Source organism: Plecotus auritus, assembly GCF_963455305.1.
Source record: "Plecotus auritus genome assembly, chromosome: 2".
Lineage (NCBI taxonomy): Eukaryota > Metazoa > Chordata > Mammalia > Chiroptera > Vespertilionidae > Plecotus > Plecotus auritus.
Genome location: NC_137771.1, coordinates 12,036,998 through 12,062,304, shown reverse-complemented (window position 1 = coordinate 12,062,304; position 25,307 = coordinate 12,036,998). Strand labels below are relative to the sequence as shown.

Here is a 25,307-nt window from a genome sequence, read left to right as displayed (position 1 = left end):
AAGAAGGGGCTCCGTAAATGCCTGTCAAGGGAAGGGCTGGACAAAGCCCGCGGGCACAGGCCACGTGTCCTCCAGGCCCTTCCTCCCCTGCCCCCAGGCCTCTGCTCAGGTGGGCTCTCCGCAGACATGTTCCGCTTGCTGTCTCCAGTGGCTAAGCCCGCCCCAGGCTCCTCGTGCTTCCAAGGGTTGCTTCCCACAGACGTCTCCCCCGGCTGATTCCTCCTGGCTCCCCGGCCTCACTCCCTCCTCCAAGCTCCCATAGCACTTTATGGGTCTGCAATTTACCAAGCTGTACCTTGAGTCGACTTATCATCGTCTGGACTTCTCTGATCGCTCCCAACTAGACTGGAGCTCCCGGAGGCCGGAGGCTGTGTCTGTCACATCTTTGTTTCCTCTGCTCCTCTACATAATAGTGTTCCATTCGTGCTAACGGGTCAAATGGAGATTGTGGCAGATGTTGTTAGTGCTCCACTTCAGATCCCCTTCTGGCCCAGTTCCCCTACTCCCAGCTAAGCCAGATGTTGGCTGTGAAGTGTTCACATCTGCCTCTTAAGGATTGACCTCGTCTGCTGGGAACTACCTTGCCTATCCCCCCTACCCTCCACATCACCCACCTCTAGCCAATGCATATGAAGTATAACACCAGGGAAGGTATAATTGCCCACCGCCGTCTGCATGGGACCAGCTGGGTGGTACGGTGCATGCCCAGAGCTCCTCCTGGCATCAGCTGAGGGGAGACTTCTGGAACCACCTCTTTGCTTGCTTTGTCCCCTGGCCTATCCTGTTTCCCTTGTTCCCTTACAGGTTTCTCCTGAGAGCACTCCCTCAATAAATCCTTCGCTTGCCCAAGAATCCTCGTCTCAGGCTTGGCTTCTAGGGAAACTGAGTTTGGATGGATGGATGGATGATGGATGGATGGATGGATGGATGATAGATGAATGGATAGCTTTTTCATATAAGGATCCACAATCTGTCATTCATACGTAAGTAGCCATGTCTCCAGCAGCAGGGCTGAGGCACCTGGAGCCACCCACAACCTCCAGCCTGTGGCACACAGGTGAGAAATAGCTGGCCACGCAGTTTTCCTTCTGTGTGAGGCTCAGTGCCTCATACAAGGCAGTATAATAGGAATGAAGAACTATGGGCCCCAAGTTCAAGTTCTAGTTATACCGCTGGCTAGCCATGTGACTTTCCAGGAGGGATCTTGCTTCCCTTGTGTGTGAAGTATAAATGAAATTAAGAGGAAAATCAGATGAGGTTAATGTTTTCAACAGGATGAATGCCTGAGCTCTTAGCATAGTGCTTTGCACATGGTAACCCCTCTTTAAATGTTAACTGCATTATTGTTGTTCTTGTCGTTACTAGGTAGTAACCAAATCTGCAGTCCCCCGCAAGCTACTAGTAAATCAGGAGGAGAATAGTTCATCAATGTTCCCCTCTTTCCACCCAACTCCTCTCTTCCTCTGTATGACGGTGCAGCTGTTCACTTCGATCCTCATGCATGATGTCCACTTTATCCAGGGTCGAGAGCTGGCGATTCCACTGTCCATCAGATCTCCCATGTTCCGGGCTCTGTGGCTTTGACAATGTCAATGTTGCCAGGAATGGGCATTTAGCCCCCTTTTAAAATTGAACAACCTGATGCTCAAAATGGGGACAGGAACCGCTGGAGATCCCGCAACCAGCAAAAGGCAGAGCCAGGATGCCACCCCAGACCCTTCCCACGCTGCCCCCCTGCACCCCGCCCTGTTTATACTAATCAGGAAGCTTCCAGCAGAAAACTGTGACTCAATGGGCTTCAACAATGAGGGCATTTATGAGCTCACATGACAGTAAGTCCAGGGGGAAGGTGGCTCTTTAGTGGCTTGATGATGTTATCAGCACCTTGTTTCTCTCCCGCTCCCGGCTGGCCACCCTCTCTGTGTTGGTTAGGTTGGCTTCCAGATGGCTCCTCCTGGCTCCGAGGCGGCAGCTGTGATCCAGACCTCGAGCCAGGACATGCCAACATCCAGCAGAGAAAATGCTGTCTCTTCTGTGTCTCTTTTTAATTAGCCCTACCACCACCACCCAGCAGCCCTCCCACTCAGGACCGGCCACGCGAAACCATGTGGCCCCAGTGATTACCCAAGTTGATTTGGATTACTCAGGACTTATTTACCTCTCAGACAGGGCCGGGTCAATGTCTCTAAGGGATGCGTAGCAGTTAAGATGGGGGCTGTGGAGATTATTGATAGGATTGGTGTTGGGTGGGCAATCCCAGGGCTGGGTCAGGAGCAGGGCTGTGTCCATAATGCTTCCCTCTGTGAGCTAAGAACCTAGGGAAGGGCCTGGTGATCACATAGTAGGTATTAGTAGGTATTTGTTGAATGAATGAATGAATGAATGAATGAATCCCAGGTTGGTAAAGACATGGAACTTTGGACCAAGAGGAGAGATGGGGTCTCAGGGCAACCAGAACTGAGTCCCTGGAGTAAGGCAAGCCCTTCCCACCTGTGAGCTCTCCTTCTGGGCCAGGTTCCCATCACTGGGATTGGAGAAGACTCACAGGCACCTCTGTCTGTCCCTCTCTCTCATGGACCCCTGGATGTAGGAGACAGACAGAAGGACGCATTCATTGAGCTTCCTGTCCCTCTGAGGTCAGTTTCTGCAAAGGGCCACCCATGGGAGGGGCAGAAAGGACATTGAACACCTGTGCTGCCCACTTACCCGCTCCTCTCCACTCCCTTGGGGCACCTGCACTTTCCAGCTGCAGAAACTGAAACTTTAGGATGAGTCACTTGCTGATAAGTGGCAGGGCTGGGATTTGAACGCAGGTCTCTCTGGCTCCAGAGCCCTGTCTCACCAGCCTACCTCCCACACTCTTTACTAGGACAATTGGTGACTCAGCCCTGGGCACCCCTTTAAGAGGAGAATAGCCACGCCCAGGGACCAGGAGGTGAGGTTGGGTGTGGCAAGGCAGGAAACCTGGGTAAAGGGCTAGTGAGTAATAATCTTACCAACAATAACAATAGTGCTCAAGTAGAGCCCTCACATTTGGGTCACTTTCTCCCACACAGAGTCCCTTCCTACCATTGACTGACCCAACCCACAGGTCACCCGGATTCAGGGTCTCTGGGGTATGGGGGCCAGGCCCAGGCTGATGCCTCTCCACGTCTCTACCTGTTTTTCCAGCTGGATCTCACTCCCCACACATCCTCCCCTCCCTGTGATGTGCTGGCGGGGCTGGGGCTCCTGTCCCTTCCACCACATTTCAGTGTCCCTGGAGGGTCATTGCGGACATTTACACTTGGGGTCCCTGCATCCTCGCTCACTACTGAGGTCAGTCGAGAGCCAGCCTGACCCTGGGGCAGTCTGGACAACCCAGAGTCAGGGACTGACTGGCTCTCTCTAGCTTAGGATGCTCTGGATTTCTTTGTTTGTTTCAGTTTTTTCACGTAAAATAAAGAAGAGATTTGAAAACAGTTTGTGAAAACTTGAAGCTGAGAAGGCAGGCCGCGGGATTCCTCCCTGTCCACTCTGCCTCGGGTTCCTGGCCAAGCCTTGCCCACCTGGGAGCCTCTCGGGGAAGGTACTTTACAGAGCTCTTTGCAAGAGAGTTCAGCTGACAGTTACTCCCTCAGGGAAACGTCCTTGTGCTCCCAACTGGAAGCATGGCCCCCTCCCCCACAAACCACCATCACCCTTACTTACTCCCTGTCTCTCTGCCTTAATCCTAATTCTCTGGTTTATACTTCCTGGTGGTTTTCTTCATCACTTACTCATTCAGTTGATCTCACTCCAGCGCTCAACTAGAATACAAACACTCCAATGCAGGGACCACTGCATACCCAGCACCCAGAACAAAGCTGAAGACATGTAAAATATCTGTTGAATGAATGAATGAATGGATGGATGGATGAATGAATGAATGGATGGATGAATGAATGAATGAATGAATGAATGAAATTGATAAGAAAACTCATTCTATTTCTCTCAACTGAGCTATTTCCCAGCTGTGTGACCTTGGATTAATGACTCTACTTCTGTGATTCTCAATTTGTGATCCATAAACAGGGGTGATCACACCTACCTCTTGGGGTTGTTTATGAATTCCATGAATGGAAATTTTTACCAAACCTTCACCTCTTCCATTTTGTTTCCTTTTTTTTTTTTTTAACTTTTTATTGATTTCAGAGAGGAAGGGAGAGGTAGAGAGAGAGAGAAACATCAATGATGAGAGAGAATCATCGATCGCCTGCCTCCTGCACTCCCCCTCTTGGGGATTGAGCTGGAAACTTGGGCATATGCCCTAACCCAGAACTGAACCGTGACCTCCTGGTTTATAGGTCGATGCTCAACCACTGAGCCACACCGGCTGGGCAGCCCTCACCTCTTCCTTACGGTTGGTGAGAGGTTTGGGACAGAGTGGAAGGGGCAGGTGTGCAGATTGGAAAGGAAACACATTTTATCGCCTCCCAGCCTCTCCCTCACAACAATCACAAATCAGCCACCCCTCCCAAGAACACTGCCCCTCTCCCAGGAGGCCCTGGAAGTGGGTTGAAGGTCATTCTCCTCCGGAGTCCCCTCCAGGAGCTAGGTTGGGCTGAGGCAAGCCAAAGCCCAGACTCTCCACTCCCCTCAAGGATCCAGCCCGAGATGAGCCGGCGCTGGTCTTGGCTCTGCAGACGGCCTGCGGGAAGTGCCCCTCCCTGGCCCTGAGCACCCCAGGTCCTGGAAACGCATCCAGAAGGAAGAGGAAGAATCCATCTGGTTTCCTAAGAGGGAGATGGGAAGGCACAGTTCCCTATGCTAAGAACCTTACATCCATTCCTCCTTGGCACCTCATTACAGATGAGGAAGCAGGCTCCGTGAGAACACTCCCGAGGCCACTCACTCAGCCAGCAGCGGCAGAGGCCCGGCTCTGGAGGGGAAGCCACAGAGAGCCTGCATGCCCGAGCCGCCCTCCCACGAATCCCTGGGGAAGTTGTTTAAAATGCAGGTTGTAGCCCTAACTGGTTTGGCTCAGTGGATAGAGCGTCAGCCGGTGGACTGAAGGGTCCCGGGTTCGATTCCAGATTGTGGGCTTGATCCCCGGTAGAGGGTGTGCAGGAGGCAACCAATCAATGATTCTCTCTCATCATTGATGTTTCTATCTCTCTCCCTCTCCCTTCCTCTCTGAAATCAATAAAAATATATTTAAAAAAAAAAATAGATGGGTGAACTAACAAGCGCTCCAGAGATGCTCTGGACAGCCGGCTCCACGCTGACACTGCCTTCACCCTGACATTGTCCTCAGGTGCCCCGTGAGTCAGTGCGACGTGGATTCTTTCTCTGGGAAGTCCCCCACCAGGGAGAGGAGGAGGAGAACGTGGATCTGCTCTTGAGGAGCGAAAACACGGCGGGCAGCAGGGCAGGGCAGTCAAGGAGCTGTGGGCTGAGAGCCAGGAGACTCCACACTAGACCCCTTGTCACTCCTTTGCTCCGTGGCCTCTAGAGGGGCCAGAATGTGCCACCCCACGATGTGCCAGGTTGGCCTAATAATGAGTTCGAGCCGAAGGCAATTGAGAATTGACAGACACCCAAGGTTCTCTGTTCTCCCCTTATCACCTAAAAGGGCCTAAGTTTCCCTTTGAAGAAGGCGCCCACACCCCTGGCCCTGCCCTCATACCAGGGAGAGGAGAACAGCTCTTATCTTCAAAGATGGGGCGTCCACCCCAAGATGAATTTGCATAAACAGACTTTACGAATATAGCCCTTATCTTCCACGGGTTTCCTCCTATATTTCCTAGTCTTTTCCCCAATTAATTGTCCCTTGACGTCTAAACCCTCTTTCCTTTGCTCACAACGTAGATAAGCCCGAGTCGAACCACTTCTTTGAGTTTCACGGCTTGTCTGTGAACTGCCAGGCATGTAAATAGCAGTAAATGGCACGTGCCTTTTCGCCTGTTAATCTGTCTTTTGCCCGTTCACTTCCCAGGCCCTCATTCACCACACCTAAGCACAGAGGGAAAGATTTTCCGCAGCAACACTGGCCCGCAATTCCCCACTAACACCCAAGGGCCCGAGTGAAAGAGCTCCTGTTCTATGGAAAATAAGTCCAGCAAGGTGAGCAGCAGGAGCCCTGGCGGGGGTGGGTTAGTCGGTGGCAGCGTCGTCCCAAACACCCAGAGGTCTCAGGTCGGACTCCAGGTCAGGCACACGCCTAGGTTTCAGGTGCGTGTGGGAGGCAGCCAGTCAGTTTCTCACATCCATGTTTGTTTTCTCTCTCTCCCTCCCTCTCTCTCTTTCTCAATCTCCCTTCCCCTCTCTCTAAAAATCAATAAAAATGTCCTCGGGTGAGGATTGAAATAAAAGGTAAGTATATTCTTCTTGACTCTCTGAGGGCAATGAGCCACAGGAAAGGTGGTGAGAGAAATGTTCTAACAAAGCAGTCAGGAGTGTGGCTCAGGGTCCCGCACACAAGGGCTGCCCGTCTGGGCTCTCCCGACTCCTGGGGGAGGAAACTTGGGGACAAGTTATAGAACCTCTCTGAGCCCAGTTTCTTTACTATAACACGGGGTTCTAATACCACCTTCACAAGGTGTTGTGAGAGATGAAGGGCAGCTTAGCGGCCTGCCTGGCATGTAGAGACCAGCCCGCGGATCCCGGGGTAGCTGTCGGGACTGTCTGGTTGTTAAATGAATGTTATCAGCCTTGCCAGCATCACTGTGTTTTCTTCCTTCCCCGGAGGGCTCGCCCTCACCCAGGCCAGCAGGCCACGGGGAAGGGGCCCTGCCTCAGCTGCCTGCAGGGCTGGGGGCAGCCTGTGGATGCCACTGACGAGTTACTCTCCCCTCCTGGGACAGCAGGCAGGCCTGCCAAGGTCTGAACTGAAACCTTGCCTGGGCGTCACCTGAAGCAGGGCAGCCACATTGATTCAGCACACTTTCCGGGCAAAGAGGTAGGCTCTGGGGTTGGTACCCTTTTGCGCTGCTGTGGTTCCTGGGGCAAACGCCTTGACTTCTCTGTGCCCCTGTCTCTTCACACACAGGACGGGGATCCCCGTTCGTAGTACTTCCCTCACGGGTGACTATGAGAAGCGGTGAAACCATGGGAGGACGCTGTCCACATTGGGATCTGCTCCAGGAGCCAGGCACCAGGCCAAGCAGTGCGGGTCATAAAGGAGTCCCCGTCCCCATCCTCAGGATGTCCCCGTTCTCATGAAAAGCTCTGACGCTGCTATATGGAACCAGTTCGGCTGGGGAGACGGCCCCGAACTTCAGGGCCTGCGAACCTGTTCAGGTCCCGGCGCCGCTAACGTGTGTGTGATCTTAATTCAGCAAGATGCTTTTCTGTCTCACTTTTCCACTCTGCAACATGGGATGTGCTGAGGCTATAGTGGGTCATGGATATTAAAACACTTTGAAAAGCATAAACTATGAGGACTGGGGTGTTCTGCATAGGAAGGAAGTCTACAAGCTGGAACTCTGCAACATGGGATGTGCTGAGGCTATAGTGGGTCATGGATATTAAAACACTTTAAAAAGCATAAACTATGAGGACTGGGGTGTTCTGCATAGGAAGGAAGTCTACAAGCTGGAACGCGTTCGAACTTCGACTGGATGCTCGACCTGACAGCACCCGTCTTAGATAAAGTGATCTTCACAGAAGATAATAGCCGGTTCGAGGTTTACAGCCAGCTCGTTTATTTGAAACCTGAGTAATCTCGGCGTCCAGCAGCTGGCTCACTTCGTTTTAGAAAAGCAATTGGGCGGCATTCCGGCGTTTTAAGTCAGCTGTTTAGAACGGATGACTCACAGAGTTTTAGACACGGCAACGAAACAGTTTTGGATTCTCTAAATCAGGGGTTCTCAGACTTGATAAATGAGTTGTTGGCCAACTCCCAGGCTCTGTCATTCTGAAAATAATGGATTAGTGAGTTTGAGATGTTTCTTCCATATGATTCATCTCACTTTCTCCCCAGCTCCTTGCTGGAATAGGAATGGGACGGCTGGGAAGGTCAGTGCAGAGGAATTAACACAATGGCTGGGAATCTTTCAGAAAGGATAAGGTCAAAGGAGAGCCGGACAGTAGTTAAAGCAGTAAAGGCAGCTTCTAACCAGGGACGACTGCAATAGAGGAAAGGAGACCTCATGTGGAACTGGGCTCCATTCCCAGTACAGCAGGGACAGGAGCGGGGTGGGGGTGGGGGTGGGGTGGGGGGCTTAGGGCCACAGAGCAGGCAAGGGGTCTGTGGATGGAAAATTACTGAGAGGATGTTTCAGGGGCAGAGGGGATTCTGGCTAAACCAACTCAACAGGATTCCTATGGAAGGCAGGCCAGGTGATCAGACACCTCGGAGGGTGGGGGTGAAGAATTTGATCAGATATCGATGGTGATGAGATATCCAGGGTGGGGGTTCAGGCTAAACCAACAGGACAGGATTCCTGCTCTTGAGGACGAGGCCTACTCAAAAATAGGTCTGAGAGGAGCCTGACTAAAGTTTGGTCAAGGAAAGAGTCCTTGTCAGTCCCCCTTTTATTCGAGGAAAGAAGGGACATTCTTTCCTCTGAACAATTTAAGTCCATTTCTCACTTGGTCACCTTGTGCTCAGGAAGGATCAGCTAGACCACCCGTGGAGACTTGGCTGTAGTGTAGCAGCCAGTTAGTTAATGGGAGAATATCTATAAAAAGAAAAGAAAAACAGAGATTAGTAGCTGGAAACCCAGAGGGCAGCCCGCTGAGAAGCTTACTAGCTGTTGAACTATACGTTCATTTTTAAAAGAATCCTATCTAATAAAAGAGTAATATGCAAATTAACCATCACTCCGCTACACCCACAAGCCATGCCCACAATCCACGCCCACTAGCCAATCAGGAGCGAGTATGCAAATTAACCCTGACCAAGATGGCTGCGGCCACGGAGAGAGCAGGAGGGAGGCTTGGGTTTCCCCGGCAATGGAGGAAGCCAAGCTTTCCGCACACCCTGGCCGGCCCAAGCCTTCGCTTAAGGCTACAAAGTTTCAATTATAGAAGATACATAAATCCAAAAAAAAATGGCTGCTCCCATGGAGGGAGCAGAAGGCTTGGCTCCGCTCCAGGCTACAAAGTTTCAATTGTAGAAGATAAATAAATCCCAGATACCAGGGCCTTCACTTGGGTTGCCGGGGTGTGTGGTTGGCCTGCAAACCACCACAGGCCCCTCCCCCAGGCCACCCCACGCCCCAAGGGAACACCCACCCTGATCTGCGACACCCTTCAGGGCAAACCAGCTGGCCCCCACTGGTGCACCAAGCCTCTATCCCAGCCTTGGGCAGACTACGGCCCGAGGGCCGGATCCGGCTGTTCTATCTGGTTCTCTTGCTCTCCCCTCCACTCCTTTACTTTGAATTTATATTAGTTCACACAAACACTCCATCCATGCTTTTGTTCCGGCCCTCCGGTCCAGTTTAAGAACCCATTGTGGCCCTCGAGTCAAAAAGTTTGCCCACCCCTGCTCTATCCTATCTAATAAAAGAGTAATATGCAGATTGACCATCACTCCAACACACAAGATGGCTGCCCCCATGTGGTCAAAGATCCTGCCCCCATGTGGACACAAGATGGCCACCACAAGAGGGCCAGCAGGGGAGGGCAGTTGGGAGGGACCAGGCCTGCAAGGGAGGGAAGGTGGGGGCAAACAGGTTGGCAGAGGAGCAGTTAGACATCAATCAGGCTGGCAGGGGAGTGGTTAGGGGGTGATCAGGCTGGCAGGCTGAGGTGGTTAGGGGCAATCAGGAAGGCAGGCAGGTGAGTAGTTGGGAGCCAGCAGTCCTGGATTGTGAGAGGGATGTCCAACTGCCTGTTTAGACCCAATCCTGGTGGGATCAGGCCTAAACAGACAGTTGGACATCCCTCAAGTGGTCCCAGATTGGAGAGGGTGCAGGCTGGGCTGAGGGACAGCACCCCCCTGCCCCGCCATGCACGAATTTCGTGCACTGGGCCTTTAGTGTATAAATTAATCTTTAGGTGATGGTGGAGGGAGGACAGCAGCAGCGATCCAACATGTCTCCTGCTTTGCAGTTTCAAGGTCATTGTCAATGGCATCGGGTGTTCCACTGAACTCTCTGAGTGGCCCACACAACAGGCATGAAGATTGCTCATTCATGATCTTTTGTGGAGATTTCTCTGAAGTTTACATCAAATCGTCCAGTTTCTGTTTGCTGGACATCTGGAAAAGGGCGGTTTTAGTGCTCAGTGAGGCCAAAGGTCAGGAAGGCAGGAGAATAATGAGAAACGTTAATTTGGAGACTTGTAGCCAGACATTGGGGAACCCACAGGGTGTACTGTAGTTTTCCATTGAAACACAAAATTGCTGTCTGCAGTCCTCTCCTTTTTTGATCAAAGATAACGAAAGTAGCCTGGCAGGTGTGGCTCAGTGATGGAGTGTTGACCTGTGAGCCAGAACGTCATGGTTCAATTCCCGGTGAGGGAACATGCCCAGGTTTCAGGCTCGATCCCCAGTGGGTGGCATGCAGGAGACAGCTGATCTATGATTATCTCTCATCACTGATGTTTCTCTCTTTCTCCCTCTCCCTTCCTCTCTCTGAAATCAATAAAAACATATTTTTAAAAAGATAACAAAAGTAAAGCTATTCTTGCTTTCAAAATAAGTCTCTGATCTCAATAGATTATTTAAAGGCAGCATGAGTGGTAATTGACCTTTGCAGGCTAATCTTCATCTAGAATCTGCTCCATCATGAAGGATTCTGCCCTGTGGCTGATTGCAAATGTTTTCAGAGAAGAATCAGAGTAAAAAAAAAAACACATAAATCAGATTAAAATGGCTGTGGTTAAATATCTGATGCAAGTGCATTTGACCCCCTCCCCCCCAAAAAAAACATGTGGCTATTTCTGTGACACCCAACATTTTAAAATAACAACTGGAAATATGACTGATAACATCAAATCATAATATGCCGTGAACAGCAAGGACATTGATCCATTTCTAGAAATTCACACAATTTCTGAAATAACATTTTGCATGTACAAATATAACCTAGGGAAGGTTAAATATCTCTTATTTGACAATGCTGTCCATGCAACCTAACATATCAAATAAACCAAATTATTTGCAACTTCCTTTGGGGGTGGGGATGGGGTCCTCTGGGAAATCTCAAGGTCACTTCAAGAACAAGAAGGTTTCACTTAGGATTTGATTTTGGGAAGTCTAGATTGTCAACAATGTAAAAAACCTTAGACCTTTGCAACAGCCAAGGACATGATAAAGATTAATATACTGTGCAAGAGATCATTCTGATAAGACAAGGCCTTGGTCCCGAGGCCAATTATCTTTTACAATCTCCTGTTAACAGCAGATAAATAATCCAAGAAAATTGGGTTGTTTTAACAGAGAGAAAACCAGTCTAGTTTTGCATCAGTGTACTTTTGATATCAAAGTTCATTTTTAAAAGAACGTATAAATAAATCTATCCAATCTTCGCCAGCTTGACCGCACAAGTAGCTGCCTAGATGTCTTCAAATCCATGTGAATGGATGACTATCCAGTCTGTTTCCAACGCGCCTTTTTCCTTTTCAGCCTCAGTAGCTTTTGGGGGTCCCTGAGGCCTTTCAGAGCCCCAGAGCGGGGTAAAGGGGTTTGAATATTCAAGTGACCAAGGGGCTGGAGAGGGCAGGGAAAAGGTCTAATAGAGGTGGGCAGAGGGATGGAGAAGGTAGGGGTTTGCAGGGGGTCCTGTCAAAGGATTCAAGGGAACTAAAGCGGTAAGAAGGGGAGATGGGAAGGAAAGTTCTCAGAAGAGCCAGTTTGGGGACATCTCATTTCCCAAAGAGGCCACTGAGATTCCATATTATCCTTGGGAAAGTCATGTCACCAGGAGAGGAAGCAGACAGAGTTGGTGGAGCCGACAGTCATCAGGGGTTGGAGAAGGGAGTTTCCCATGCACTGAGAGCTCCTTTATTCTGAATTAGTGTGCCTGTACCTTGTCCACAGGAGCACTTGAGACTCTAACCGGCAATTGTTCCTTCCCCAGACTGGCCTCTTACAAACACAGATGCCTCGGGCTCTACCCTAGCTTCTAGAGCAGCGGTCGCCAACCTTTCAGACCTCACGGACCACCAGTTGGCGATCCCTATTCTAGAGTATACTCAGTCCTCACCGCGCTGCAGGCTCAGGAGTCCTGCTCATCAGTGGACCCTGTGGTGTCAGTCAGGAGTGAAGACAAAGGCTTCCCAGGCACATACCTAGGGTCCTGGGTCAGAGGTCCGGGGGCCCAGCGATGACCTGGATCCTACCTGGGTCTCGCGCACATAACTATTAAAGAAAACCAGAGCTGGCCCTGGCCGTGTGGCTCAGTTGGTTGGGCCTTGGGTGTTGTCCCATGCACTGAAATGTTGAGGGTTCAATTTCTGGTCAGGGCACAATCACAAGTGGGGGGCTTTCCAAAGGCGGCCAACCATGTTCCATTCTCACATCGTTGTTTCTCTCTCTCTCCCTCTCCCTCCTACTCTCTCTAAAAATCAATTAAAAAATATTAAAAAAAAACAAAAACAAAACAGAGCTGGACAGTAGCTTAAGTGGGGAAAGCAGATTTTTAACCAGGAATGATTGCAACAGGGGGAAAGAGACCTCAGTCTGGGATGGGGCTTATTTCCAAATACAGCGGGGACAAGGGGGGATTTAGAGCCAGGGAGCAGGCTGGGGGTCAGTGGATGGAAAATTACTGAGAGGAAGTGTCATGGGCTCAGGGGGTTTCATGTTAACTAACTCCACAGGATTCCTGCTGAAGGCAGGCCAGGTGACCAGATGCCACCTGGGGATGGTGAGGATGAGGAATTTGACCAGATAGCCAGGGTGGGCGATTCTCCGGAAACTGGCTGAACAAGATTCTTGCTCTGGAGGACAGGACCCAATGAGGGCCCAGTAAAAAAAAAAAAAAAAAAGAGCTCAGAGGCCCTGACTGAAGTTTGGTCAAGGACATTTTGTCAGTTGACAGGGCTGTGCTTGGTTTAAAAAGCAGACAGCTGAGTAATACATTTAAGAAAATGCTCTATCATAAAATGTAAAAAAATGTTCTAAATACATTTTTAACTAAAAGAGGAAGTTACAAAATGTGCATCTGCTAGGTGGATGAGAAGGGTGATGTATAATTTTGTATTTATCAGGAGGACACACCTCTTACACTCCCCCCTGGGTGCACTGTCCCAAATATAGATATGTGTAAAATGAGGGTCATGACCTCAGGTTGGCCCAGTCCCTGTGGACGTCATTGGGCTGTACCAGCGGATATCCTATATAATAAAAGCCCAGCGACCGAAATGGCAGAAAGACCAGAATGACCAGAGACCAGAACGACCATGGCCCCTCTTCCCGGCCAGCCCCACCCCCCCAGGGGTGACCCCCACCCCAATCGTGGGCATGGCCGGCCTTGCCCCCCAGTGGGGACTGCCACCCCAATCGGGGCGTGGCAGCCTGAAAATCATCTGTGGCCCCTCACCCCAACTGGCCTTCCCCCCCCAGTGGGGACCCCCACCCCAATCTGGGGCCCTCATCAGGGCAGGCCGGCCAGCCCCCACCCATGCACCAGGCCTCTATCCTATATAATAAAAGGGTAATATACAAATTGATGCTAACAGAGGAATAACCAGAATGACAGCTCAACCAGTCACTATGAGGCGCACTGACCACCTTTAGGTCCCTTTCCCCAGCCAGCAGGCTCCAATCACCCGATGACGAACAGGGAACTGGGGGTATGTGGCAGAGGATGTGGGCGGTGCCAGGCCAAAGCCTCTACCCCACCAATTGCCCCACACACAGAGGGCAACCCACAGTGGGTGTGCGGCCGGCAAGCAGGCGTGAACAGCCGACATCTCAGTCCCTTCCCCCGGCTGTCAGGCTCTGATTTCTTCCTCATTTCTGAGGAAGAAATTTGTATTTTGTGGTTATTATTCAATCTCCGTATCCCCAGGACCCAGCCAGGGGCTCCATCGATGTGTGTTGAAGGACTGATGGTGGGTGTTTCCGTGAATGAACAACGGGTACTATCTGGGAGCCCAGAGAGGGATGATGACCTCTGCTGGGGAAGATGTCACCTGGAGGTAGCATTTGAGCCTGGCCTTGGTGGACAGGAGGGATTTAGCTAGCAGGGGGCGGTGGGGTGGGGGGAGTTGTTTGGCATTCCTGGCTCAGGGCACCCACCGCACTAACAAAGGCTGGAGGTGCATCAGCGCGAGGCCTCTGAACGGGCTGTGGCACCTGCTTGTCCTGGGCTTGGTTTGGGTCTCCCCACAGGTGCTGCTGCTCCCTCCTGAGAGCCCCCCAAAGCTCCCCAAATAGGACCACTACAACCCCAGTGTCACCCCTGGCCACACCCAGTGTGGTCAGTGTTTCACGGGCAGCCTGGGAAGAGTAGGAGAAGAGGGGTCACTTTCTGTCCTGGACACTGACCTTGGCCCTCAGGGCTTATGTTTAGGGCCAACGGTTTGGAGTCAAAACGCTTGGGCTTCGGTTGGTGGTTCTCTCCTATGGCAGGTACCATTTATTGTGTGCCTACTGTGTGCCAGCCACTACAGTGGGTTGTTTGTGTGCACAGTATCATCAAATATTTCCAACAATCTAGGGAGAAAGGTGTTATTAGCCCATTTGACAGCTGAGGAGGTTTCTAGGAGGTGGCAGGATTGTTGAGGTTCCTGGGGAGGCTCTTGCTCTCTGGGTGATGTGTGAGTGGGATGGTCTCTCTGGCTAAGCAGACATGAGCGCTCCAGTTTCCTTCCCAGGCTGGTACGAGTGCCGGAGCAAGTGCCAGAAGCAGATCTGCAAGGTGACCAGAGCTGTCCTTGTGTCTGAGCAGCATCTGGGCACATGCAATGGCTGGAACCTCATCTTCAGGAGCAAGACATGGAGGAAGTCCACACCCCCTTTTGGACCTTAGGGCACTGAGTTGTCTCCCCTGGTCCCCTGAGGATACGGCCTAGCATGGCAGTCTAATGGGGTGCCCATCCCTTCATCCAGCACAAGCCCAGACCAGGGAGACATCCATGACTGGGAGGCCAAAGGGTGAGCCCAGCGCTTGTCCAGACCGCCCCACCAGAAAAGTCAAAATGCCATGACCCCCATATTTCCTGCTCAGCCCCTCAGTTCCTGCTCCCAGGTGGGTCTGTGAAGTCTTTGAGGGCAGGGACTATTCATTTGTTCATTCAATTACTCAGTCACTCAACAAACACGTGTTGAGTACTTGCAGAACTACTAGGGGATGCCTATGTATAAAATAAGGGATTTTTTTACAGTGATTTTATTTTCCAGGATTGTGGGAGCCAGTAAAACAGTCTGCGTGAGGCTATTTCTTTCTTTCTTTCTTTTTTTAAAAAATATTTTTAATTGATTTCAGAGAGGAAGGGAGAGGGGGAGAGAGAGAGAGAGAAACATCAATGATGAGAGAGAATCATTGGCTGCCTCCCTCACGCCCCTCACTGGGGATCGAGCCTGCAACCCAGGCATGTGTCCTGACTGGGAATCGAACTGTGACCTCCTGGTTCAGAGGTCAAAGCTCAACCACTGAGCCATGCCAGACAGGAGAGGCTATTTCTTTTTGTGCTGGTACTGCTGCCTGAGGTCTTACAGCCTACGTGGCAGGGCAAACTGAACTGTGGAATCCCTGAGGGCAACCTGGGACCCCCTCAGCCTCTCACCACATCCAAGTCTCCAACAAGAGAAGCTAAGGAGGCCACCTGGCAGGATCAGTTTCAAACACCAGTCAACGACCCATATTTCTAAGGCAACCTGCTGTTCAATGTCTATGTGTCTGTGTTGTCTGCCTACTTTTACGTAAAGCCCCACCCGGGGAGGCATGTATGGTCTGACCTGTACATTTCAGCATCTCCGTTGAAAGGAGGGCTATGTAGTTTTGAGAGAGATGACCTTCCTGCTGGTTCTCTTGCCAGCTAAGACAGAATCCAATAAAACAGTCAAGGAGACCACCTCTTCCCGAGTTTCAGCCATCACTTAGCTTTCATCATTTCCGCCCGAGCTGTTCACAGCCCTGAGGGTGGATCCAGGGCAGTGGGCCTGGAGGATCTCAGTGGGGTCCCCTCCACTGAAGATGAAGCCCAGAGCCCCAGCCAGACTAACCAGCCCAGGACAGACTCCCAGGAGGCAGTGAGAGCAGAGAAGGAAGGGAGCTGGTTCTCAGGTGGAATTCAGGGGTGCTCCTGAGAAGCCCCAATGTGGCTGAGTCCCTGAACCACTCCGGGTTCCATTTTCTCTCTGTGTGGGCTGGAGTTGAAGACAGTGGTTTAGAACCAGCATCTGTTGTCGATGTGCTGTGTGACTTCGGGAAAGTCTCCTAACCTCTCTGAGCCTCAATGTCCTGGTAGGTAAAAGAAGGTTCTCCATGGACCCTGCCAGCTTAAACCCACGCCAGCTTGTAATGTTGCTTTCAAAACCTCACAGCATCCCTGGTCTACAGATGCCTGTTGGCACCTGTCTGAATCCTGCATCTCTGAGCTGGGATGCCCCAGGGAGAAGGGCCTGTTTATAGTCCCTTCCAGCAGAACTTACCAGCAAGACACCACCTTGCCTGCCCCCTGGCCCTGAGGGAAGGGAGGAGCCTGGGCTGAGTCTCTTCTCCATCATCCAGAATACTGCGATTGAAGAGAAATGGCATCAAGATTGAAGTTCCCCATTTCCCCCACATACCTGTTTTAAAATGGACTTGGGAAATGGCTTTGATCAAAAAAATTTTATGAGCAAATTGGATACTTGAGCCCCATTTTCTGTATGATGTTGTAAAACAGGGGTCCTCAAACTTTTTAAACAGGGGGCCAGTTCACTGTCCCTCAGACCGTTGGAGGGCCGGACTATAGTTTAAAAAAAAAACTATGAACAAATTCCTATGCGCACTGCGGGCTTGGGACGAGTTGGCTGCTAAGCAGGACAGGCAGCGGCACCCGGTGGGCCGTATAAATGTCCTCCGTGGGCCGCATGTGGCCCGCAGGCCGTAGTTTGAGGACCCCTGTAAAATATAGACATAAGACTATATCACACTTTTCTGAAACACCAGTACATGTAGAGTAATCAAAAAATCAAATTTTATTTTGAAAATGTTGAACATTGGCACTTTTTAAATATAGATCCCATTTATCATGTGGCTATTTTGGGGTTTGTCGGTGGTAAGAAGCCAAAGGTCTTTTCTTGGGCGGGACTCTCCTTTGTTTTAAAATATGTCCTTTCTTCCTGCTGTCTCGGTATTCATTTACAAATACTAGATAAGTTGGGGTTCTTAATGTCCTTTCTTGGTAAAAATAAACCCCATAGCTGAACCCTCTGTAAGAAAACGTTCTCTCTGTGAAATCCCAGAATCTCAGCACCTCTGCGTCAGCATCAAGGTGGCTTCGGGCTTCCCAATTTACATCGCAAGAAACATTACGGTTTCTTTTTTTTTAAAAAAAACAAAACAAAACAAAAACAGTGTCAGAGCCTGGCCAGTGTGGCTCAGTTGGTTGAGCATCAGTCTGTGCACCAAAAGGTGGCCGGTTCGATTCTGGTTGGGGCACATGCCCGGGTTGTGGGCTCGATCCCCGGTCGGGGTGTGTGCAGGAGGCAGCCTATTTTTTAAAAAATATATTTTATTGATTTTTTACAGAGAGGAAGGGAGAGGAATAGAGTTAGAAACATCGATGAGAGAGAAACATTGATCAGCTGCCTCCTGCACACCTCCTACTGGGGATGTGCCCGCAACCAAGGTACATGCCCTTGACCGGAATCGAACTTGGGACCTTTCAGTCTGCAGGCCGACACTCTATCCACTGAGCCAAACCGGGTAGGGCAGGGGGCAGCCTATTGATGTTTCTCTCTCACATCCATGTAGCTGGGATTTGAACATGGCCCTCTCTGGCCTGGAAGCCCAGGCTGGCATAACTGTCAATCACCTTCTCTCCAACCCCTCAAGGAAAAATGAGACCCAATGCTTGGCTCCAGGGGACCCCCCAAGATTTGAGGACATGAGCCCCAAAGAAGGTTTGACACTCATCTCAGAAAACCTTCTGGTTCCTGATCTGCACCTTCTATCTCTGAAGAACGCGGCTAACTTTGCGTTTAGCGGCCCAGTGGCAGCGAGAGAGGCAGAGGCAGTCCCACAGCAGAGGGATATGCCTGCGTGGCTTTTATTAGTCTTCAGGTGAAACGCTATTTAATAAACACATGGCAGGTTTATGGAGTCAGTTTAGCTTCTCCTTGAGTGAGACTCTCCAGAGGGTGGCAGAAACCGGAGAGGAAATGCATCCCAGAAAGTCTTCCTCCTGGAGACAGGGCACTATCTTCAGAGGCAAGGACAGCTGGCCTGGTGTTAGGAGTGAGCCAGGGACCTTGACCTTGTCAAGTCCTATGACCAGTCACTCTGGGGATTCTCTGGAGGGTGAGGAGTGTCTATGGGGCTCCTCCAAGCCCAGTGGACCATCAGGAAAGAACCAGGAGCAGGACCTGGGAGCCCTCTCGGGAGCCCAGCAGAATCCGTGAGTCCCGTGTGGCAGGAGAAGGGGGCAAAAGTCATGGTCTGGAGGCGCTCACTGAGGGCCGCTAGGTGCAGAAGATGTTGGGAAAGTATTGGTAACTAGGGTTGTAGCTCTTTAGGTTTCTCTTCAGGCAGTAGGCGAGCTTCCGGTCACAGGAGCAGAGCTTCATCTGGCAGGGGGCCCCCAGCTCTGCAAACAGGACGCCAAATGCAGAATGAGGAAGATACCCTGTACGGACATTGACTCCCAGGCTTGCTTCAGTCAGGACTTGCTTCTAGACTGATCAGACTCCCCGTCTGCTTCCTGCTCTGCTGGAGCACGCAGTCTGTGAGGGAGGCACAGCGTCTACACCGGGGGAATGCATCATCTGATGGGAAAGGCCCAACTGTCCGGGGTGAGACTGCAGCCTAGAGAGACACAACTCCTGCCCTGGGAGCTCCAGTCTCATCAAGGACACACGCTCCCTCAGCTGATGGCGGGGACAGCTCCTGCCCTGGAGGAACCCCACTTTTCATAGAGACACCACATTCAGACTTAACTTTGAACTCGATGGACCTGAACTTGAATCCCAACTCTAGCTGTGTGTACTGGCAAGCCTTTGTGTTTCAGTTTCCTCATCTGTAAATGGGGAGACTAAACCTACTCATGGGGTATTTTCAGGGAGCTAGTAAAAGGAAGGATGCAAACATTTGGCACCTATTGAATACTCAATCTAAGACATCAGATACAGCTGCAATATTCTGGCCCTTCTTACCTCCAGTTCTTCCCTCTCCCCGCCCCCCAAGATATAGGCTGGCTGACCTCTAGGGGCAGCTGAACTCAGAGCCAGCAGAGACCCAGGCTCTTCCAGTGGCCTGAATGGGAAGCCCCAGCCTTACCACAGGTGACCAGGCCCCGTGAGACTCTGTATTGGTAGGACTGTGTCCGGATGTGACAGCCTTTCTCCTCCAGCAGCCCATAACAGTGGTCATGTATCCAACAGCACCTGTCAATGCAACACACTTCCATCCTGAGTGGAAGGGGCATGCCATTTAAGCAGAGGCCACATCGGTGGGTGTGGTCTGGCAGAGAAAGAATTTAATAAGAATATGCCCTTCCTCTAGGGCTGCCTGTCTTTGGCTAGCAGCTCTGTTTTTTCCTCCTAAGCTCATGGTGAGACTACATTTCCCAATCTCCCTTGCAGGTACAAGTAGTCACATGACTAGGTTCCAGCCAGAGGAAACTGAGCAGAAGTGATGTACACTGCTTTCAGACCTACCCAGAAAAACCTCACATGTTATCCTCCACTCTCTTTCTTGCTCCACCTCAGCTGAATGAAGGAGATCCAGCCTAGGACTCTGAGGCCATTGGGGATAGCAGAGCCACAAGATGGAAGGGACCTGGGTCCCAAAATCAACATGTTTGATTGAACTGTTATAAGATCAAAAAATAAACTTCCAGTATGCTAGGTATAGCAGGTTGCATTAATTTTTTTTACTTACAGAAAAGTTGAGAACATTGTACACAGTATTCCCATTTACCCCACATCCAGTTTCTTCTATTAGTAACATCTTATATTAACATGATACATGTGTGTTGAACAAAAATAGACAGAGACAAAGAAGCATCAAACAGACTGTCAAACTAAAGCGGGAAGGTAGGGGAGGGTTGGGGGGTTAAGAGATCAACCGAAGGACTTGTATGCATGCATATAAGCACAACCAACAGATGCAAGACATTGGGGGCGGGGGGACGAGGGTAAGTGCCGGGGGAGGTGAGGGGGAGGCTGGGGGAGGTCAGTGGGGGGAAAAAAAAGAAAGAGACATATGTACTACTATTTGTAATACCTTAAACAATAAAATTTAAAAAAATTTAATTTAATTTAAAAATATGATACATGTGTTAGAAGTAACAGACCAATATTAACTAATTACTAAATAATAATATACAATTATTGATTCATTAATTGTAAAAGTTCATAGCGTTTTCAGATCTCCTTAGTTTTTACGTAAGGTCCTCTTTTATGTTCCAGGATCCCGTCCGGGACCCCACATGACACTGAGTCGTCATGTCTCTTTAGACTCCTCTTGACCAGGGGCAGTTTCTCACTCTTTCCTTGTTTTTGATGACCTTGACAGTTTTGAGGAGTACTGGTCAAGTATTTTAGGATGCCCTACTATTGGGATTTCTCTGACATTTGTCTCATATTATGTGTTTCTTTTTTTCCTCAAATTGTCCCAGCTTTGGCCATTGGGAGCTCTTTGGGTTGGTTCCTGTGCTGGTGGGCATTTCCATCAATGTGGTGTCTGTTTGGGGTTTGTTTTGTTTTGTTTGAGCACTTCCTTCCTTTCTGATTTACAGTATAAGAAGCTCCAGGCTCACCCCGTATATTTCCTGCACTAGTCCTAGCATCAGCCATTTCTCTAAGGAACCTTGGTTCCTGGGAGAATGGTATTAGAAACCAGATCTGGACGCTAGGTGTTGCTTATTGCTACTGAGGGGTTGTTTCTTGTAGGTCCTCTCAGCAGATAGTGTGTGTGTATATGTGTATATGTGTATATGTGTATATGTGTATATATGTATATATGTATATATGTTATATATGCATGTGTGTGTTTGTGTGTCTATATTAACCCCATGTATATACACATGTGTACATATTTCTATATGTAACCATCTGCATCTGTATTAAGCTAAACTGGAGTTCATATTGATGTCTCCAACTCTAATCCACCACCACATAGATCATTCTAGCTTCCTGTCCTAGCTTGTCTGCAAACTCCCCCTCCAGCAGCGAGGAACTCGGCTCCAACCATCTGCCATCCATTCCCTGAATTGCCTCACTCCATCATCCATGTCTAGCAGTCTCAGAATTGTTAACCCAGCAGGTGGCATTTTCCAAAGAACAATTTCTCCCATCCCCCCCTGTTCTGGAACTTCTACACTTCCCAATCAAGATGTGGAAACTAGGTCCCCTCCCTCTTAAAGCCATTATGACTGCCTCGGCCAAAACGAAGGACCAGCATGAAATTCCTGAGGCTTAGTCATAAAAATGCTATACTCTTGTGTCTTGCAGTCTTGGGGCACTCACTCTTAGAACCCAAGAGTCACCGTGCTGTGAGGAAGTCCAAACAATCTTGGGGAGGCCTGGGTGAGAGGAACTGAGGCCCCCAGCCCCATCTGAGCTCCCAGCCAGCAGCCAGCGACCACGTGCCAGCTATGGGAGTGCACCATCTGGATAATGACTCATCCAGCCTCAGTCAAGGCGCCCAAGCTGAAGCTGGGTGGCACAGAGACAAGCCACCCCACCAAGCCCTGCCCAAATGGCAGATTCTTTTTTTTTTTTTAAATATATTTTATTGATATTTTACAGAGAGGAAGAGAGAGGTGAGGGATAGAGAGCTAGAAACATCGATGAGAGAGAAACATCGATCAGCTGCCTCCTGCACACCTCCTACTGGGGATGTGCCCGCAACCAAGGTACATGCCCTTGACCGGAATCGAACCTGGGACCTTTCAGTCCGCAGGCCGACGCTCTATCCACTGAGCCAAACCGGTTTCGGCCCAAATGGCAGATTCTTAACAAATCAATGGCCATTGTTGCTTTAAGCCACTACATTCTAGGATGGTTGTTATGTAGCAATAGACCATCCGATACATTAGGCCACTGAGATTTGGAGTTACTAGATGTAGCGTGGGCAAGTCAGTTAACTTCTCTGACACTCAGTTTTCTTATCTGTAAAATGGTGCTTCAGTTCCAGAAATGACATGGAATGAGAGGAGGAATGTGGGTGCAGAGCCCGGAGCATGAAGGGCAGTCATGATAATCAGCTCACCAATCAGTAACATCCTTGGGCGTCCCTCGACCGCCCCAGCCACAGTAACAGCCGTAGAAGCCATAGTTCATCAGGGCGTTCTTCCCCGTCACCTTCTCAATCATGGACTTCAGTTCTAGCAAGCCGCCTGACGCAGCGGGCACACCTGAAAGACAGCCCCGGCTTTCCCAGCATGCTCCTGCCTTCCTCCCACCCCGGGGCTTAGCGGGGCCCAGGTGTCTCTTTTTCCTCCTCCCCATCAGTGGGAGAGGGACAAGGAAGGTGAGGGCAAGCAGCATAGAGAAGCGGTTACATGGCTGGACTTGGAGAAGGAGCAAGCCTGGGTCCAAAACACAACCCTGCTGCTGACCCCCAGGATGATGCTGCACAGGCCACTATCTCTCGGACCTCACGTTCCTCGGTTCCCTAAAATGAATGCCTGCCTCTTGGAGCTGTCATGAGGGTTAAACTAAGGTAAGGATATAAATTTTGAGCTCAGTGGCAGATACATACTAAGTGGCCAAGCAACATTAGGTATAAATAATACGGTGTCTGTATGAAGCTGGCTAATGGGCTCTTCCTTTATCTCCTAACAATACACACCTTTCTCCTCCCACTAACACCATCCTATATAATAAAAGCCTAATATGCTAAGTGTCCGGTCGGCCGGTCGGCCATTCAATCAATCCAAGTGTAATATGCTAATGATATGCTAAGGCCACTCAACCATTTACTATGATGTGCACTGACCACCAAGGGGCAGACACTCCGAACAGTAGGTTAGCTTGCTGCTGGGGTCCAGCCAATCGGGACTGAGCGAGACAAGCCGGACACACCCTGGAGCCCTCCCACAGTCCCTCCCTAGCTGGCCAACCTCCTGCATCCCTCCCCGGCCCCAATCGTGTACCAGTGGGGTCCCTCAGCCTGGCCTGCGCCCTCTCACAATCCGGGCTGAGGGACCCCCCACCCCCCCAAGTGCACGAATTTTGTGCATTGGGCCTCTAGTTTAGAACATAAGAATCTTCAAGCAGGGTGAGCCCCTTGGAGCTCACTGAAGCCAGCTCCCTCGTCGTGCAGATTGGGAAACTGAGGCCTAGAGGGAGAAGGTGGCTTGTGCAGGGGTACACAGTGAGCCAGAGGCTCGAGGCCTCGGACTCTTCCTGCAGTCTCCAAGGATTCAGAGACATCAAAAAGCAGGGCAGCCTGTCAGGGGCTGCAGGAGAGCCTCAAGACAGACGCCGACCCCCATGCTGTGCAGTGACCTCCAGCTGGGAGGTGGCAGCAGGTGGGCTGCACACAAAACCTGGACAGGCCTGAGCAGAGAATGGCCTGGGGTGGGAGGTGCTTGTTTTTTATTTTGCTGTGTTTTATCCCCCACTTTATTTTCTTTTGTTTTGCATCAAACAAACCAAAAAAAAAAAAAAAAATCTGCCTCCTGCATTTACAAACCACATAGTCTCCCTAGAGCACAACCCTTACTCATTACCTGCTAGATCCTGCCACAGACCTGCTGTCATGAATGAGAAAACAGAGTCTGGGAGAGGCAAAGACTTCTGCTGACGTCTACACAGTCCATGCAGAGCCCAGATACAAAGTTAAATCTCTACAGCCTCAAAGACTAGTCTCCTTGCCACTACCTGTTGTTCCTAGAGGGTAGAAGGTCACAAGTTCAAAGGTCAGGGGGCCAGCACTTACTGCAAGCCAGGAACCAAGCCAGTGTGAGGATCCCCTTCATCTCTGAAGTTCTAGAAAAGAAAACACATCCCATGACATACTTATCAGGAGATGTCCCCACAGCCCATTCAAACCCTGCCCCTGGCTTCCCACCAAGCCCTACCTTCTCGCACTGGTCAATAAACGGGCAACCCTAGTGAGAAAAGATGAGGCAAACACCTCAAGGAGTTGAATAAGGGGTCCCTGGGGGGCAGAGGGGCATATTGTCCCCAACAGAGACGGGAGAGAACTGTCCCACCACAAATGCACCTGACCACAAATGCCCCCGACTCAATTGCCCCTTCTGCAGAAAATGGCTAAAAGAACCAGAGGAAGAGGTGGGATTCTTAAATGGATGGAGATTGGATGGCACAAGTTAGGGGCGGGAATTGGCACACCCGGACAGGGCCCCGGGTGAAGGATGTCAGGACCGGGCAGGGGAAAAGCATCCCCCAGCAAGGGAGACTGGGGCAGGGCCGGGAGGGCACGGGGACACGATGGCTTTAAGTCCTGTCGTCCTTTTATCTGGGGGTGCCGAGGGCCTGTTCGAGGACGTCTCTGCGCTGGTGATTTGAGGACAGAAGCTGGGAGGGCTCACCCCTCTCCCAGCACTGCGGACAGTGCCCAGCCCGAAGCAGGGGCTCGGGAATGAAGCAAGAGCACCCCTTATGCGATGTGGCTCTCAGGACTCCTCAGGGCTTTTGTGGGTCCCAAGCACTTTTGTCTTCATAGTCCCCTTCCTCAAAAAAAAAAAAAAAAAAAGTTCTCTTTTAAATTATATTTTACAACCAAGTTGCTATAAAAATAAATACAATCCATGCTGGATTCATTATTATTCTTCTTCATTTATTTTTCTTCAATATCAAAAGAATTTAACGTTGAAACATTGTCTTGGGCCCAGGCCCTGGGCCTACCATACGTTGACCCTGGGCGCTCAGGAGCGCTCCGAAGGGTAGGTATCATTGTTGGCCTTTTGCCAATGGAGAAGTACGGGCTAAAATGAAGAGGAACACGCCACAGCATGCAGGGCCACTGGGGAAGCACAGGGGTACACTAGTGTGCCCCTCAATGTACTGCACAGCCTCCCTCCCCAGAGGGAGGGGCTCTCCTTTGAGCCATGGAGCCCAGAGGCCCCAGCTTTCCGCCCCCCCCCTCCCCCCGCCCCAGACACAGGAGTCCGTGTGAAGAGATCACACCCAGAAGGCAGAGGAAATTCCATGTGTCTTGAGCCCATGTCTGATTCTAACTGGGCCTCTCAGAAGGTCCTTGACCGACGGCTGCCTGCTTCCTTCCCTCTCTGGATCCCAATCCCTGGTTCGTCTGCAGCTGCCCAGC

General features: G+C 50.6%; 1 protein-coding gene across 1 annotated transcript; it reads right to left on the bottom strand.

Annotated features, from left to right (window-relative positions):
- Positions 1-18,529: 18,529 nt before the first annotated feature.
- PLA2G5 (phospholipase A2 group V) lies at positions 18,530-23,994 on the bottom strand (the record flags this gene model as incomplete). The annotated part of the gene is made up of 4 exons (XM_080654766.1): positions 18,530-18,654; positions 19,344-19,450; positions 22,281-22,425; positions 23,955-23,994. The coding sequence occupies 4 exons, from the start codon at positions 23,992-23,994 to the stop codon at positions 18,530-18,532; spliced, it is 417 nt and encodes a 138-aa protein (XP_080510892.1).
- Positions 23,995-25,307: the final 1,313 nt, after the last annotated feature.